Source organism: Sinohyriopsis cumingii, chromosome 15 (genome assembly GCF_028554795.1).
Source record: "Sinohyriopsis cumingii isolate HCF-2022 chromosome 15, ASM2855479v2, whole genome shotgun sequence".
Taxonomy (NCBI): Eukaryota; Metazoa; Mollusca; class Bivalvia; order Unionida; family Unionidae; genus Sinohyriopsis; species Sinohyriopsis cumingii.
In genome coordinates this window covers 73,849,049-73,868,693 of record NC_142975.1, presented here as the reverse complement: position 1 = coordinate 73,868,693, position 19,645 = coordinate 73,849,049, and the positions used below count along the sequence as shown (strand labels likewise).

Below are 19,645 nucleotides of genomic sequence, written 5' to 3'. Positions count from 1 at the left end.
AAAAAGTTAGTTGGATAATTGCATCTTAGAAATCAAAAGAACCGCAAATACATTTACATTTGATAAAGGCTGCACGAGCAACCAGAGATGCACGGAATTAAATGGGTGCGGAATATTTCTTGATATGGAGATGGGGGAAAATAATGTACAATAGATAATAGTAGGTTTATAGCTTTTTTGATCGACGGCAAAACATCGTAACATCCTTGATGTTTATGAGTTTTTATCTAAGCTAAAGTGAATCTATCATCACCAGCTGAGACCTTTTGACTGACGTTGTTTAAAGAATATTGATTCATCATTGATCCCAAAACATAATGAATTAGACAAGCTTATTAACAAATTTCATCAAGCTCAATAATCAAATGATTCAAATTTACAATTAAACTCCTTCCGCAATACCCTTAAATAAGCCTATTGCATCACTTGATTAGTAGAGTGAGATAGATTTCCACCTGCCCTTGTATTTCTACTCATCCGTTGTATCCTTTCTCTCTCCTATTTCTCGACCGCTCCGGTGGCCTAGTGGTTAGAGCGTCCGCTTCGAATGCGGGAATTCATGGGTTCGATCCCCAGCCGAGTCATACCAACGACTTACAAAAATGGTACTAACATCTGCCTCGCTTGGCGCTCAGCATTAAGAGGTTAGTGTTAGGACTGGTTGTGCATGGGTGGAACATCTTGCTACATGTCTGCGGCATGATGAACCAGTACTAGACATCACTATAAACTTCCACACTGCAGACATCGTAGCTATATGACTGAAAAATTGTTAATACTACGTTAAAAATCCAAATCACACACACACACACACACACACACACACACACACACAAACACGCGCTCCTATTTCTCCCAATTCCATCTCCTCTTCGTCTCCGACCTTTCTCTGAAATCCTTCTTCTCCTCTTCCTCCTCCTCTTCGATATTCTCTAGACTCCTTTTCCTCATCAGCCATTTTCTCTCCCACGACTAAACTCCTGTCGACTTCGACCGTCTCGGCTACAGTCTCAATTCCGTCTCCAAATCTTGAAGACTTGCGACCCAACTGAACCGGAAGTTCTCTGTCCAATAAAAAGCTTCTTTTCTAGCAGTAAACCTTATTGATCTGCAATCATTCCAGACAAATACTGAATTGCTCGTACGATTTCGGAAGGAATCATTCGGGTCTGTATTGTAATCACGCCCTCTATCTCAATTTTAATTCGATTTCTCTGTGGACCGATCCATTTAAAATTCATCGGACAATGTCACTCTCGCTATCTGTCAACGTGGGAACGGATAAGAACACGCCCCGTTCACCCCGTGAACTTTCCTTTTGATCCTTGAATAAACCTTTAACATATAGTTGTGATAACGGAAAGCCTTTGTTATGTGAGGCGGCCGGTCGCCATTGCCGACTAAAATTTCTGGTCTCTGGATGGTCATGGTAACCTTGCGTAAGAGTTCAACACTAACCCCTCCGCAATCTTTGGAGATCAAACATAAGGCCGCGGTAATATCCCCAAGACAGGTAGATTATAGCTTATACACGACTTAATAGCTGGGGCTTAGCAAACGTGACACACAGTTAAAGCCACAAGCAAGGCATATATTCAATTAACCATAGCAAGTCATGATACCAAAACACAATAATGGAGCCAAGTGTTTAGAACTCCTTTGTTAGACTCATAACTTACATATATGTCCATCAAACTGGTCACCGTATGCGTATGGATAATATATAAAATTGGATAGTGAATTACCAGATAGCGGAAGCCCTTACTTTAGCGGCCATTGTGAAACGTTACTCAAAGGCCTAACATTATTCCTTTTAAATCATAAGGAGGCTTTTTGTGGAAATAGAAACTTGGGGAAAATGTTTTGTAAATAGGACAAATAAATAGCAATTCATTATGTATTCAAATGCTTAAGGACAATTAATTGTAAATTAATTTAAAATATCACTTTGAGAACACAGAGGAGCTCGAAGTAAATGTATACAAATTACAAATTAAAGTAAAATAAACCTTAATATTTGCTGTGAAATACCTAGCAACGACTATCATATTGTATTTTCCCCCATACATTTCCAACCTAGTTGAAATGTTTCTCAATTTTGGACTGAAGTGTTTTTTCCCACAGAAGATGAAGAATACATAAAAAAAAATAACGTTCATGAACATAAAGATCTGTCCATGATAACTCTGGAGTTTTAGTCTGCAGTACTATTGCACTAGCTACTAAATGGAAACTGAATATATTTATAAATTATGTAAATTCCGCATTGCGCTTTATTTCTTCATTTTCTATTCTCATGTCAGATCTAATAGAAACAAGGAATATATCCGTTGCTATTCCTTTGCTGGAAGAGCTAGGAGGATGGCCAGTCCTCGGAAATCAACCTGGGGGTAACTGGAAAGAAGCCGAATTTGACCTCATACAGCTTCTGGTTGGTCTGAAGAAATACTATCACGAACCGCTCATCAACATATACGTCTTTTCCGATCTCAAGGAGAGTAACAAAAGGATAATCTATGTAAGAATAAGGCCCGGTAGAATCAACGACGTGATTCCCACATAATCTCTCTCTCTCTCTCTCTCTGCAAGAGTCGTTTCCTTTTAATGAAAAATTTATTCAACGAGTGGTATATCATCGATACATCGTACATACTATACCTACATTTTATTTATATCACATACAAATACACATATTTGCCTTTTAAATGGAGTTGAGATCGACTACATGTAATTGTTTACTGACTGAGTGAATGAACTCCTCACATTCCTGCCGAGTGTCCGCTACAAAATGAAGTTCTGTGACTTTTGTGCCTATTGACAATCACCTTTGCAAATTGAAAAGTATTTTTTTCTCTTCATTTTTGAGTTTCTATTTTTGTTCACATTGATAAAATTAATATAAGGCACACTTTTGATTTATACACAAAAGATGCTTTAAATGAAGAGAGTAGAGTACTACAAACACATGGTTACCTTTTTGATCACTGAACGCTTAGCAATTTACCGGCTCTCTCTCTCTTTCTGTACGTCTCTGTCTGTCTGTCTCTCGATATATATATATATATATATATATATATATATATATATATATATATATATATATATATATATATAATTATAAAATAAACAACACCAACACGTAGAATGTGTGACCGGTTTCGCTTTAATGCTTCACCAGACTGAATTCAAACTGAATTCAATATCTTGCTTACGTCATTAATATGACATAAACAAGATTACGTCATAGTTTACAGTTTTAACGTAATTTAACGAATAATTTACATGGATATGTGCATATACAGCAAAGATTAATGATATCTTAATACATAAAAATATATAAAACTGGATCTTAAAGATACATATATCTCTACTGATAACTATATAAAAATTTATTAATAAATAGAGATAAACAGTTTTAGTAACATTTATATTATGTATAATGCACACTTATTAGAGGTATAGAAAATAAATCAATAGAAAGTAAAGAAGAAAATAAAGAAATAACATTAATAAGATTTCCTAACTAATTCTAAATTAGAAAAACCATCATATAAAATAGGATCATCAACTAAATGTAATAGACCTAGATGTTCACACTGTTCATTTATTAATGAAAATACTTCTTTCAATAGTAATAATACGAAAGAAACTTTTAATATGCGTTGTGATATTAATTGTGCAACATCAAATGTTATTTATTTGATAACATGCAAAAAATGTGGCATCCAATATGTTGGACAAACCAGTCAACAAATATCTAAACGTATGAACCAACACAGATCAGATATAAAAAATTATATCGATCAATCATTTTCATCTCATGTTGCCGCACATTTTAACAAAAATTCCCATTCATTGCAAGATTTCTCCTTCCAACCTATTGTTAAAACTGATCCTGAAATGGAACGTCTACTATAGGAAACCTATTGGATTCACCGTCTTAATACAGTATATCCAAAAGGTCTAAATTTCATAAACTTTTTTTTTTTTTCTGAATTATGTCCCTTGTGTACAATTAGATATGATTATTCTAGTTTGCAAAAAAAATATAATTGGTAAAAGTAGAATCTAATAATATAAAAATAAGTTTACTAACTATTTAAAAATGAAATTGCAGTTGTAAATTAATTTTCTGTAAATATAATTAATTATTTATAAAATACTTCATAGCAAACGTTATGAACACCATATTTGTTATACATATTTTTATTATATAAATTGAGAGTTCTAATACCCTACTTAATAGCAGAACAAATTATATTAGTATATATATTTATTAATGTTATTTCTTTATTTTCTTCTTTACTGTCTGTTTTCTATTGATTTATTTTCTATACCTCTAATAAGTGTGCATTATACATAATATAAATGTTACTAAAACTGTTTATCTTTATTTATTAATAAATTTTGATATATATATATATTTGCAAAATTATGACCGGGCAAACTTTTTTCTTGGAGGGTGAGCAACCAGCCTGAATACTTTTCACTTTAATGCAGCCTTCTTTAAAGCAAAAGTGCTAACGAACAAGACAAAAAGATGAATACCCCATCCACCCCTACAAATACGTTGAATTGACAAACGTCTATACAGTTAGGGAGCTAAAACTTGATATAGGACTTTTTTTAGTTTGATATCCATCAATATCATGGCAATGTTGTTGGTATTAACCTATAAAAGGAGAAGCAAAAGCGCAGCTATTTCTTAATAGAAAACTATACAGCCGTCGATTACATCCAGGAAAATTCATTGTCTCTTTATTAACAATAATTACAACAGTAACAATAATGCCAACAGGAAATAACGAAAATTAGTTATTATTGGTAATGGAATAAAAAAAAAAAAAAACGAAATCAACCAATTATTGAATCGAAAAGTTTGGGTTCATTTCATTCTATTTTGCTTTGTGTGTGGCCGTTTGGAGTCTTCTTCATTTAAGCATCTTGAATTCAGTGTTTTTAGGCAGCACACAATATTCTTTTGTCTTTAGATGCGTAACTACCATCCAAACAATTGCGCAACTGTTTAGAGGAAGTGAAACAGCTTGTGACCCGAGATTCACATCGAACAACTTAGGCTATTTGGAGGGGTCTTTAAGAAGAAGTTTAAAAGAAATGGTGAATAATTGTTTGCTAAGCCATTGCTTTTCATTCGTGCTTTCAGAGTTTCGGAACTTCAGTGGCGGTTGTGAGCAATTACAGTTAGCATGACGTCATTGAAATTACGATCAAGTGTTAATATTGTTGTTTTGGTACATGCTGATTAAAACAAAATTGTTTATGTGTACATATTTGACCCAGTGTGAACATCTTCAGCCGTCTCCTCCCTGACAGTGTGTAATCTTCATGGTTTTCCATTGATATATTGAAGCAATATAACCAGATTCCAGCGTCCCAAACTGAGATTGAAATACCGTTTTAATTGTTGAACGTATCATATTCATTGTAATCCAAATGCTGGGGAACTTGCCTCTTGTCTGTCCACTTGGAGCAATCGATAGTGTCAGATAGCTGATGCAATTAAAACAATGTGTACAAAGCAGGAAATCGATTAACGACGTAATATAAATCATGCTAGTGATTGAGAACTACTGGGTAGCAAATGAATGGCTTTACAAGCTGTAACGGGGTCCATTCACAACGTGTAGCGGTGCAATGAAGCTGTATCTGAGATCATTAAGAAAATATGAGGGTTCGCAAGCTCTGTCGGCATGTATTGAGTTGAGATACAGCAGGCATATGCATCCTACGGGTTGCGATCTGGTTTAATCTAGTTACATTTACATTATATGGGTACCTTTAAAATTTCGCTATCAGACCAGCGACCTTTATGTAACCGCGCATGCCTGACACAAAGCTATAGAAGCACCACCAATGCCATCTAGGGAGAACAATGAATATCGAGTATGACTTGTACGAGTAATTTATACCACCGACAGAAGAATGGTGCTAAATGAACAATTGCTAAGCGAGAAGACTTTATTATTTATTGATTATCTGTCTTTCTGTCCTTCTCTCTAAACGTTTATATATTCGTCCATTTGACAATTGATATATTTTACTGACTGTTTTCTTTTATGCATTTGCTTCTTTTACCACAGCTCGACCAGCCCGAGTTTGGACTTCCTAGTAGTTCGTATCTTGTGGAACCTCAGTACGAAGACAGAAGAAAAGCTTACAAGAAACTGGCAGTCTGGATCGCAGTGTATTTCGGGGCCAATCCATTTGTGGCGGAAACCGATATGCAACATGTTCTTGAGTTTGAAATCGATATCGCTAATGTAAGGAATTAGGTCCTATTGCACAAAACATCTCATGTATGAGTTTCCTTCCTCCGCCCACAAATTGGGATGTTGTAGTGTTTTGTTTTGGCGTCTGGCAGCAATTTTGATTTTGGATTTGCCATGAAACAGGCACATCATAATAAAGTTCACATATAACGTCCTGCTTTCTTTAAATGAAATTGTTCTTCGTATCTGAGAAAAATTGTAGGACTTCCAAAATGTAATTAATATGGTCATTATACTTTCTTATTGATGGAAAACGTGCACATATTAGAATTTCATCTACTTTTGTCATCTTGCAGATAACCGTGAAACCTGAAGACCTTCGAGATTACGAAAAACGATATAATAAATTGCTGATCTACGAGCTGCCAGACAATATTACAGAACCATCCAAAAACGACACAATTCAGGCACGGTAACAGGGGAACTTTCCATTTCTGTTCTTCTCTTGGGTTGTTTTTCGATACTGTGACTTTTGCGTTAATCACAACCTTGAAATCTTTGCTGTTAAATCTCATTGATTATGTGGCACAGCTGATTATTTCGGAGTTATCTTCCCATTGTTATTCTTTCTATGGCAACCAGATTTAGTTGCTTCTTTTGAAAAGATTATACGCATTCTTTGTTCATTTTGTTGACAGAGAAATCAAGACTGGATTAAAGACAATGCCTATATGTACCGTTTCCTCAGCTCATGACAAATAAAACTACACATATCGCTGCTGCTTTGGGAATTGCACATATTTATGCTAGTCTATAATAATCAAAGTCTTTCTTTATGTTAGTATTCACAAAATTGGGGACATTATATTTAGTTCATTGAATCAGATAGGTATTGATAAAAATGCATTTTTTAAATGTGGTAAATCAGTTATGTGCACACATTTATACATAACTCATGCAAGATACTCTTTTCTGAATCTAAAATCTTGGAGATGTAGGCAACTGAGTGGAAAAAAATTAGAAATAAATAAGTTCATTTGTAAATGAAGAATAAACATATACAATGCTTTGCATATTTGACTTGTGTATTTAGTTAATGTGTAGGTCTAAGGGGGAAATATGTTCAGTCGCATTTCACAAAACGCAGTCAGTAGTTTGATCAAGGATACAACGCATCGTCTGACCGTTCTAACTTGTCTCCTCATGTATGTTTGACATCACGTGACATGCTTTATTTCTGAGTGATAATAAATTAGATGATATTTGTTAGTACGGTTGCTTATCCTTTACATCATGTTTATTATTTCCTAAAACCGTAAAATCACGTATGTGGTAATTTACGATGAAAAATACAGCGAGCGTACTTACTGGTACTTGTGATAATAGTATAAAGAAGTCTACTCTTCCACTGTATCTCTTTCTCCAAGTTAAATAGATTGTCAAAGTGCTAGTTTCAGAACAAAACTACGAACCCCTCAACGAGCAAGTGGTGAGAAGCATAACTGAGACAATGTTGACATGTGCAACTGAGTTCTTTTTAGAAGCAAGGGTTTAAAACAGCGAAATTGTGCTATACACAAGAAAAAGAATATAAAATGTTTCTCTAACGCTAGATCTTTATTTCTCTTCTTTCTTTCAATCTTCCGAGTGGTCTAAAGCGCTTACCGTTACAGATCATTGCCATCTCACCTCTGTCTGCGTGGGTTCGAGTCTCGGCTCAGCCAGCGCGGCAACGTTAGAAAACTTGTCAGTAGCTTCTCGAGGTTCTTCCCGGGGTTTTCACGGGTTCTTCGTACGCCTGTTATTCTGGTAGCCATGTATAGCCTGTCCTGTGCTGCAAAATGACGCTATACCCCATAAAAACAATAATAATATAACTTTTAATCTTCACGTATGAATACTGTTTGCGTACAAGTACTTTTGGATCCTATTTTTGTCCAAACATCGATCAACATTATAGGCTAAACCATCTCATGCTGTGTGAGTGATAATAAGAATACATACCCAATCATTAAAAACATTGTTGTTTTGGAACATATTTTTTCCAAGGAATTTACGTGTAATCCTTTAATTACAGTTCAGCTGGCTGCGTTACATAAAAAGCGTGATGAGCCTCCCAAACGTCTCCATTACCATCAACTCCAGTGAACCTGTTGTGGTACAAGCGCCTCCATATTTTCAGAAATTATTTGCTGTATTTCAGAAGTATGACAAAAGGTAATGTTCGAGGAACCGATATTGTTGCACTTAACTTCATGGGATTTCATCTGCCTGGTCACTTTCGAAACTGTCGAGTTTATACGAACACAGCGATAATATTGGAAGTGAAATAAAATTCTTGAAAGATAAATAGATAACATTGATTAAATAATTATTTTGGGGAAATCATTATATGAAAATATTGTGATTCATTTAGATATGTTAGAGATGTCTCTTTTTGGTATGCGAAAAAGATATTTGAACTATTTATCGTCAAAGTGCTGGCCTGTATTTTGCCATTCAGAATTATGACCTGCATTTCGCCAAAAGAGTTATGGCTTATAGTTTACCATCAGAACTTCTGGCTTTTATTTTTTTCTTCAGAATTTCCGGCCTGTTTTGTCCATCATAATGTTTAGCTTGCGTTATGCCAACAATTCATATGGTCAGCAATTTTACCGTCACAACTTCTGGACTGCATTATACATTCAGAACTCTACTTTTCCATCAAAATTCATGTCTGGACGTTGACTTAAACTTAAAATAGAGCATTCGGATTGGGTGAAATTTAAATCAGACTTAAAACTAACCAACCATGTGCATAATCACAGATTTAAATCAAAGACGGGTCTAATATTAATAGTGGATCGAGTGGGGCTTTGTAGACATTTTTTTCTGATACTAGTACTGGATCGAATGGGGCTTGGTAGACATTTATTTTGATACAAGTACTGTTTTAAATGGGTTTTGGTAGACATTTCTTCTAATATTATTAGTGGATCAAATGGGGCTTGGTAAACATTTATTTTGATACTGGTAGTTGATCAAATGAGGCTTGATATACATTTTTTCTGATACTAGTAGTGGATCAAATGGAACTGGTAGAAATTGCTTCTGATACTAGTAGCGGATCAAATGGGGCTTCGTAGACATTTGTTCTGATACTAGTAGTGGGTCAAGTGGGGCTTGGTAGACATTTGTTTTGATACTAGTACTGTATCAAAAGGTGCTTGTTATATATTTTTCTGATACTAGTACTTGATGAAATGGATCTTGGAAGACATTTTGTTTCTGATATTAATGCTGGATCAAATGGGGCTTTGTAGACATTTTTTCTGATACTAGCACTGGATCAATTGGATTTGGTAGACATTTCTTCTGATACTAGTACTGGATCCAATGGGGCTTGGTAGACATTTTTCTGATGCCATTACTGGATGAAATGGAGTGTTGGTAGACATTTATTCTGATACTATTAGCGGATCAAATGGGGGATGGAAGACATTTTTTCTGATATTGTACTGGATCAAATGGGGCTTTGTAGACGTTTTTTCTGATGCTAGCACTGGATCAAATGGGGGATGGAAGATATTTTTTCTGATACTATTAGTGGATCAAATGGGGGATGGAAGACATTTTTTCTGATATTGTACTGGATCAAATGGGGCTTTGTAGACGTTTTTTCTGATGCTAGCACTGGATCAAATGGGGGATGGAAGATATTTTTTCTGATACTATTAGTGGATCAAATGGGGGATGGAAGACATTTTTTCTGATATTGTACTGGATCAAATGGGGCTTTGTAGACGTTTTTTCTGATGCTAGCACTGGATCAAATGGGGGATGGAAGATATTTTTTCTGATACTATTAGTGGATCAAATGGGGGATGGAAGACATTTTTTCTGATATTGTACTGGATCAAATGGGGCTTTGTAGACGTTTTTTCTGATGCTAGCACTGGATCAAATGGGGGATGGAAGATATTTTTTCTGATACTATTAGTGGATCAAATGGGGGATGGAAGACATTTTTTTCTGCTACTAGTACTGGATCAAATGGGGCTTTGTAGACGTTTTTTCTGATGCTAGCACTGGATCAAATGGGGGATGGAAGATATTTTTTCTGATACTATTAGTGGATCAAATGGGGGATGGAAGACATTTTTTTCTGCTACTAGTACTGGATCCAATGGGGCTAGGTAGATATTTTTTTTCTGATGCTAATAATGGATTGAATGGGGCTTGGTAGACATTTTTTTCTGATACTAGTACTGGATCCAATGGGGCTTGGTAGAAATTTTTTCTAACACTATTAATGGACCAAATGTGGCTTGGAAGACATGTTTTCTGATACTAGTACTGGATAAAATGGGGCTTGCTAGATATTTCTTCTGATACTAATATTGCATCAATGGGACTTGGTAGACATTTTTCTGATACTTATACTGGATCAATGGGGCTAGGTGGACATTTCCTCCGATACTATTACTGGATCAAATGGGGCTTGGTAGACATTTCTTCTGATACTGGTTATGGATCACATCGGGGCTTGGTAGACATTTCTTCTGATACTGGTTATGGATCACATCGGGACTTGGTAGACATTTCTTCTGATACTAGTAGTGGGTCTACTGGGGCTGGTTAGACATTTTGTTTGATACTAGTACTGGATCAAATGGGACTGGTTAGACATTTTGTCTGATACTAGTACTGGATCAGTGGGGCTTGGTAAATATTTCTTCTGATACTAGTAGTGTGTCAAATGGGGCTTGGTAGACATTTCTTCTGATACTAGTTCTGGATCAATGGGACTTGGTAGACATTTCGTTTAATGCTAGTACTGGATCAATGGGACTTGGTAGACATTTCTTCTGATACTAGTAGTGGATCAAATGGGGCTGGTTAGACATTTCTTTTGATGCTAGTACTGGATCAAATGGGGCTGGTTAGACATTTCTTTTGATACTAGTAGTGGGTCTAATGGGTCTGGTTAGGCATTTTGTTTGATACTAGTACTGGATCAAATGGGACTGGTTTGACAATTTGTCTGATACTAGTATTGGATCAATGGGGCTTGGTAGACATTTCTTCTGATACTAGTAGTGGGTCAAATGGGGCTTGGTAGACATGTCTTCTGATACTAGTTTTGGATCAATGGGACTTGGTAGACATTTGGTTTAATGGTAGTACTGGATCAAAGGGACTTGGTAGACATTTCTTCTGATACTAGTACTGGATCAGATGCGGCTTGGTAGACATTTCTTTTGATGCTAGTACTGGATCAATGGGACATGGTAGACATTTCTTCGGATACTATTAGTGGATAAAATGGGGCTTGGTAGACATATCTTCTGATACTAGTATCGGATCAAATGGGTCTTGGTATATATTTCCTCTCATACTAGTAGTGGATCAAATGGGGCTTGGTCAACATTTATTCTGATACCTGTTTTGAATTAAATGGGGCTTGGTAGACAATTATTCTGATACTAGTATCGTAACAAATGGTGTTTGGTAGACATTTCTTCTGCTACTAGTACTGGATCATATGGGGCTTGGTAGACATTTCTTCTGCTACTAGTACTGGATCATATGGGGCTTGGTAGACATTTCTTCTTATACTAGTATCGGATCATATGGGGCTTGGTAGACATTTCTTCTGATACTAGTATCGGATCATATGGGGCTTGGTAGACATTTCTTCTGCTACTAGTATCGGATCATATGGGGCTTGGTAGACATTTCTTCTGCTACTAGTATCGGATCATATGGGGCTTGGTAGACATTTCTTCTGCTACTAGTACTGGATCATATGGGGCTTGGTAGACATTTCTTCTGATACTAGTATCGGATCATATGGGGCTTGGTAGACATTTCTTCTGATACTAGTATCGGATCATATGGGGCTTGGTAGACATTTCTTCTGATACTAGTATCGGATCATATGGGGCTTGGTAGACATTTCTTCTGCTACTAGTATCGGATCATATGGGGCTTGGTAGACATTTCTTCTGATACTAGTATCGGATCATATGGGGCTTGGTAGACATTTCTTCTGCTACTAGTACTGGATCATATGGGGCTTGGTAGACATTTCTTCTGATACTAGTATCGGATCATATGGGGCTTGGTAGACATTTCTTCTGATACTAGTATCGGATCATATGGGGCTTGGTAGACATTTCTTCTGATACTAGTATCGGATCATATGGGGCTTGGTAGACATTTCTTCTGCTACTAGTATCGGATCATATGGGGCTTGGTAGACATTTCTTCTGCTACTAGTATTGGATCAAATGGGGATTTGTAGACATTTCTTCAAGCAACGATTGCTTAGAGCTGCATTTTCATAGCACTTAATTTTGTACTAGGTACCTGTTTCAAAGCTTCGGATTCTTAGAAAGAAATTTGCAGTAGTACTTCTCCACCTAACTGTATTGACAAAAACTCTTATCCAAACTGAATTAGAAATTATTGTTGCTGAAAAAATAAAATATATATGCAGTTGTGTCAAAGTAATTTATATAGTGTGAATCAAAGGCTGATTGTCAGATAACAATTTAAGGGCAAATGACATATTTACACCTGAAAACGATTGCTAATTACACATTCAGAACGATAACTAACTACCGTTTGTAACTACATTTTCAGAACTATTACTAGCTATTGAATATGTACCTGTTTCAAAGCTTCGGATTCTTACAAAGACTTTTGCAATAGCGCTACTTCACTTAATATGTACTAGACTCCTTTCCGAGAAATACATTCAACATCAGCATAATCTTTATAGATTTCAAAAATGCTTTTGATAGGGTATGGCACGCAGCCGTTTAGGCAACTATGAAGAAAGTATAACATCAACTCAAACCTGGTGCAGGTTGTTGAGCATCTCTATGACAAAGCCACCAGCGCTGTTCTCATCAATGGCAACAGAGGAGATTGGTTTCGTGCAACAGTTAGAGACAGACAGGAATATTGATGGTTTAGTAGGAGATGAAAAAGAACTGGTTGACTTGGTTGAGCGCATCGACACGAACTCCACAGCTTATGGTATGGTGATTAGCGCTGAAATAAACAAACTGATGACAGACAACACGATCGGCATAAGTACATAAATAAAGGTCAGTGGACAGAAGAGTCACAGGCTTCAAAAACATGGGATCAACTATCGCAAATGAGGGCTCCAAACCAGAACTACTTTGTAGTATTACAATTGTATACTCATTATTCCCACTATGAAAGCAAAGTCATATGGACAACGTTCTTTTGCATACCAGGGCAAAGCAGCAAGGATGGAATTGCCCACTGAACTTAGACACAAAGACAGTAGTCCCATTCAAGAGTGCTCTTAAAACTCACGTATTTCGACTGCAAGAACAAACTTATAGCCCAATGATTTCTACCTTAAATGTTTTCAGCATGTTTATTTATGTTTTCTAACTTCATGGTGTTTGTTCTTTGTAATCATATCCTTATATATGTTTTTTATGTTATAGGTGTTATCTAATGTTGTAAAGCGCTTAGAGCTTCTAAAGATTAATAAATCCTTATTATTATTATTATTACCCAGATAACAGCAGCAATAACATGGTTGAAACCAATAGTGAAAGATACCAACATTGCGTTTGGTTCCAACATAAGTCTAATGCGCTCTATTGTCATATCCATCTTTCTAAATGCTTGTGAAACATGGACGCTCACATCAGATATACAAAGAAATGAAATGATACCGCAAGATCTTGAACATCTTATACATTGAACATGCAACCAACTAAGAAGTCCACACCAGGATCCAAAGAGCCATCTGATCCTATGAAGACCTCTTGACCACTGTAAAACAAAGCGTAAACTGAAGTGGCACGGTCATGTCTCAAGATCATCTGAACTGGCAAAAACAATTTAAAAAGGCACAGTGCGCGGGTGCAGAAGAAGAGGCAGACAGAAAAAGAGGTGGGAAGACCACATTAACGAGTGGATAGGCATTGGATTTGTAGATTCCCAGAGGGCAGTAGAGAACAATGAAAGATGGAAAGAACTGGTTGTAAAGTCAAATGTGGTGCCCTAACGACCTCTTGGGTTAAGGGTTTGATGATGACGATGCTAATGATGAATGCGTAATTACACTTTGAAGACGATAGCTAAAATACTGTATATAATTATACTTTCAGAACGATTCGTAGCTATTGTGTGTAATAATATTGTCAGGAAGGTTGCTAAAAGCTGTATGTGCTCAAACATCAGGATCTTTGATTACTACTGTATGTAATTACACTTTAAATACAATTGATAACTACTGTATGTAATTACACTTTAAAGACACTTGATAACTACTGTATGTAATCACACTTTAAAGACAATTGATAACTTCTGTATGTAATTAATGTAATTACACTTTCAGGACGATTGCTAAATATTGCACGCAATCCTACTTTAAGGACGATTGCTAACTACGTTTTATAATTAGACTTTCAGGAAGGTAACGAACTACTGTATATAATAACACTTTCAGAACGAGTATTAACTACTGTATGCAATTATAATTTTAGGACGATCGCTAACTACTTGGTGTGGAGAATAATGCAAACTATGGCTTCTAATTTGCCGACGCGCTTCAAAGAGCTTATAACAGAATTCAGGGAGGTATGTACTAATTACTCATTGTAGTAAGCAACATTGTCATACACTTATTGTCCAAACCTATTTTAAACTTAGCTTTTAAAAATTATTGAATGAAATGGAATTTACATAAAGTTTACCTTACGTTTAACGATAATGAACTCCAAAATGAGGGTCAAGTTCTATACATGAGATGGTTTCTTTAATCTAGATATCGATAAAAACAATTCTGTATACATAAATAATCATTGTATATAATTAACTTGAGAAATGCATATATAATATGTACTAGCAATCTTTGTTCAGTGTATGATTGTTAACGTGCAATGAATCTCTCATTCCTCGCATTGTAAACCGATATCATTTTTTATATAGAAAAGATGTATGATTCTAACGTATCATCTTTCTTGTCATAAGTGACGATTTGTTATGAAGTCCACGCTTTTGCCAGGACGTAGTGCGCAGTTATTTTCATTGCGAAACTACTTCCTCATTTGAGAGTTGAAAGAGAGTGAAAGTCTTCCGCGAACTTGACAAATCCTAGCCATAATCTGGTATTGAAAAATCGTTTCGTTGAGATCAGTTTAGTTTGAAATGTCCGTAACATGTTGCAAGAACATTTTTGACATCGTAAACTTTTTTTATCACTTTAAATAAGACCATAGGTTTAGCCTCGTACGGATGAATCTGACGTCATGAATACCCGAATTGATAGAATCTTACCTATTATGGCGCATAATTCAAAGGGTCTCAAGTGAGTTTGCTTAAGCGAGACTGATTTTCTCCTGTATATCGCAGGTAATTTATGGGACGACCAATCCTCAAGCAAGATGGAAGGAGTGTGTAAATTATGTCAACGATGAGATGGGCAACTCAGTGGGAAGGCTTTTCATTGATGAAACATTTCATGAGAGTGCGAAAGGTTCTGTAAGTACCTTACTGAATTTAATTTGTGTAACTTTTGACGTGTCTGTACACGTAAATTACAGGTATAAACAACCATACTTTTCAGATGACGTTCTTATATGAAAATCTAGAGACCACTATCATAAGATCAGACCAAAACATATATTTTCAATGTATTATGTCCAGTTTGAATATCTTGTGATCTCCATTTGTTTATATTCAACATTATTCGCTATAACAAAAGTATATTTCAGTTCAAAATTGTGAGGAACTAAACAACACTAGTCATCTCTTTATCTGTACAAGTATTTATCATGAAAACAATCTGGCAGCACAGTAAATGGATGATGCAGAACACTATACCTCTTTAAGTGATATTATGTAATCTTATGTGGAGACTTTCATGGTTACACACGCCGTCATTTAAACATGTTTAACTTCACCTTATATGCTGTTCGCAATGTTTGGAGTTACTTTTTGACATGTTTGTATGATTTCCAATTATTAAAAGATTGTATTGTTTACTTTTTTTTCTTTAGTACACTATTCGGGATTTGCTAAGATGAGATACATTTATGTTTCATTTCAAATGGATACATATTTCCATGTATTTCTCTGAAAGGATGATGATACGTCTATATTGTCTTAAACTATGTAAGAGAAAGAAGCAAAACCAACAAATTTAGTAAAATCAACAAAGATCGTTTTTCCATGAATACAAATCGTAAATTCAAAAGCCACTTATGGTATTGCGAATAATAATCCCATATAATCCTAGATGTTCGTTCACAAGTTCAAATGTATAGAATGTTCCGAATGAATTCCAATACTCTTGAATATCTTGATGTACCAAGAGTCTTGAACATGCACGAGGACCATATTGATAGAGTCCGGAATGTCTTTTGAATATGTGTTCTATAATCCCAACGTAGTGTTTAAGTTCAAGACGTCAATGAGCACTTTGTAATTCCAATATTTAATTTAAATAAACTATTCCTCTTAAACTAATTGGAAACTGCGAAACTAAGCCGGAATGAATAACAGCTTTCTGGATCCTTTATATATATGCTTCATTTGACCAATGTAGCACTAGAGAGTTCTGGAAAATTCACTCTTCTTATTGAAAATAACACAAAATTGTAAACAAGTTCGCTTGCAGAACGTTCTAAGCGTGTAAGCAAGGTTAGGTCTTGAACTCAAATTTTTGATCAATATATGTTTTTTCATTTTAGAATCATGAACAAATTTCAGGCAAGCAAAACCCTTCAAACATGGACAAAAAAGTACACAATATAAATTTTACATGACGCTTAAATTGAAACACCAGCGTGTGAAATAGATTCCAAATTATCCTAAAGAAAAAGGAAAGACAATCAGTGTATAAATTTGAACTTTTTTAGGCCTTGGCCATGATTAGCGACATTCGACAGGCTTTCAATGAAATCCTAGATGAACTTGACTGGATGGATAATACAACGAGGAAACTTGCCGAAGAAAAGGTACGTCAGGCCGCACATTTAGCTGGGTAAACACACCCTCCTCCAGTTCAACAGTCATTCAGTCCGTCATCTTTACCTTGAAAGCCAGTTAATACATGTTCTCAGAACCGCTTTATGTGGACAAATTAAATTGATATGAGTGTTCATTTGTTACACACACTTATTTCACACTTCAAAAAGCTATACAATGCAGACAATAGTATGTCTTACACTCCAAAACCCCGTAATTTTACGCACATTCAAACAAATGTATTTTAATGTCAAAACTGATATAGTACACACATTTACATAATTTCTTTAGCACTTCAACAATCCATCCATCATATATATTCAAACGTGTATTTTGCACTTACACGGTTCGTACATCAAACACATTCAAACTCGTGTATTGTACACCACAAAAGTTGTATATTAATACTATCAAAGACATTCACTTCACACTTATTCAAACACACGTATTTTACACTTCAAAACCCCATATATCATACACAATGAAACACATTTATTTTACACTTCAAAACCCCATACATCATACACGGTGAAACACGTGTATTTTGCACTTCAAAAATCCATATATGTCAAACACTGGAAAATACTTTTTACACTTCAAAAATCCTTGGATTACACACACTATTAGACGCATTTTATACTTTAAAACCAAAATATTACACACACTGAACACATGTATTTTACACTTTAAAAACCCGTGCATTACACACATTCTAAGATGCAGTTTATACTTCAAACCCATAATATTGCACACACTGAACACACGTATTTTACACTTCAGAAGTATATGCATTACACAAATTCAAGGATGGATTTTACACTTCTAAACCCATACATTGACTCACATTTAAGATGCATTTTATACTTCAAACCCATAATATTACACACACTGAACACATGTTGTTTACACTTCAAAATTCCGTGCATTACACAAATTCTAATATGCATTTACATTTAAAAACCCATACAATACATGTGTTCAACACAAAGTTGACACTTCAAAAATACTTGCATTTTATTACACATATTCTAAGACATTTATACTTCAAAACGTCATGCATCATACACATTCAACATATGTATTTTGCACTTTAAAAGTCATACATCACCAATTTCAACAAACGTATTTTGTACTTCAAAACTATATATTACATACATTCAAAGGCATGTGTTTTACACTTTCAAAGCACGTGCATCACACAAAACTTGTATTTCACATTTCAAAAGCAATATTTCACATACAATCGAAAAGAGCTAATTTACAATTAACAAAAGCCCATACCTATTTATAGGCATTTATTTTACACACATTAAAACACGTTTGTTTTGCACCTTAAAACACCTTGCATCGTGTATATTTGTATATATAATCTATGTATGTATGTATGAATGTATGTATGTATGTACGTACGTATGTATGTATGTATGTATACCACCGTGTCTGCCTATTCTGTGCGTAGAGTAATTCTGCGCAACGATACATCATTTCTGTAAACATTAGATTAGGTTTAGTTTTTCGTCGAAAATCTCATTTGTATTAAGAAAGAGTGATCGTTCTTTAATAAAGGAAAGTGTTGCTCATAAAGTGTACAAAAATATCTCACATTTCTTTTCTAAATGCATATGAAAATATGATTTCTAAATGTCAGCATGAAGACCCACTCCATCACCTTTTTGAACTTGTAACCCAGAAATTCATATTTACTATGTATCTTTTAGAATCATACAAATAAATATATTATATAAAAGATGGAAATTTATATCTTAAAACAATACTGCATTTTAATCCAAGTTTCCAATTTTGCAAGAAAATGTAACACACGTACAAAATCGTCTGATATGCAAAATGTCAACTTGCCGCTAGAACGGGATTCTCAAGAAATTCTCAGGGTATAGTCTGTTTCTAACTTCTTTAGAAAGTATTCCCATAAAAGAGACGTTGTAAACGCATTGCATCATATTCATTGTTGTTTCTCTTGAACACAATTGCTTATTCTTTTTAAATAAAATGTTGAACTTTACTAACGTTTTACAAGATATGTTTAATTTTGTAATATCTCTTGCCATTTATTGGCATTGTTACGTTCAATTTTGTACAAGCAGCTGTAAACTTGACCTAATTTCTCGACTGAAATGCTGACATAAGCAGTCCAAAGTAATGTAGTTCATTTCCATAGCTCATTAGATAAACATTACATCATTTCAAAGCTATAAGTAGAATAGGCCGACATATCGCGAGTCATGAAAACACGGGGTGGTATCCCGTGTGTCCAAAATTAATATTATTTTGAACAAAATATTCTGGTGAGTGACGATTGTCATTTTTCTAATGATAAGTATTCCAGTATTTTATTTTTGTACATTGGTCCAATTCAGTATACGTTTTTCTTTAATATTGGTGATCGG

The 19,645-nt window shown here is 35.1% G+C and overlaps 1 protein-coding gene across 1 annotated transcript in view; it reads left to right on the top strand.

Annotated features, from left to right (window-relative positions):
* The window catches only part of LOC149782074 (neprilysin-1-like), a 52,905-nt gene that overhangs the window by 9,164 nt on the left and 24,096 nt on the right, over nucleotides 1–19,645 (top strand). The window contains exons 4-9 of the mRNA XM_089935059.1: nucleotides 2,304–2,518; nucleotides 6,102–6,281; nucleotides 6,587–6,702; nucleotides 13,087–13,264; nucleotides 15,624–15,752; nucleotides 17,132–17,230. Of these exons, the coding sequence (XP_089791185.1) occupies nucleotides 2,304–2,518; nucleotides 6,102–6,281; nucleotides 6,587–6,702; nucleotides 13,087–13,264; nucleotides 15,624–15,752; nucleotides 17,132–17,230 (917 nt within the window). The remainder of the gene's footprint in view (nucleotides 1–2,303; nucleotides 2,519–6,101; nucleotides 6,282–6,586; nucleotides 6,703–13,086; nucleotides 13,265–15,623; nucleotides 15,753–17,131; nucleotides 17,231–19,645) is intronic.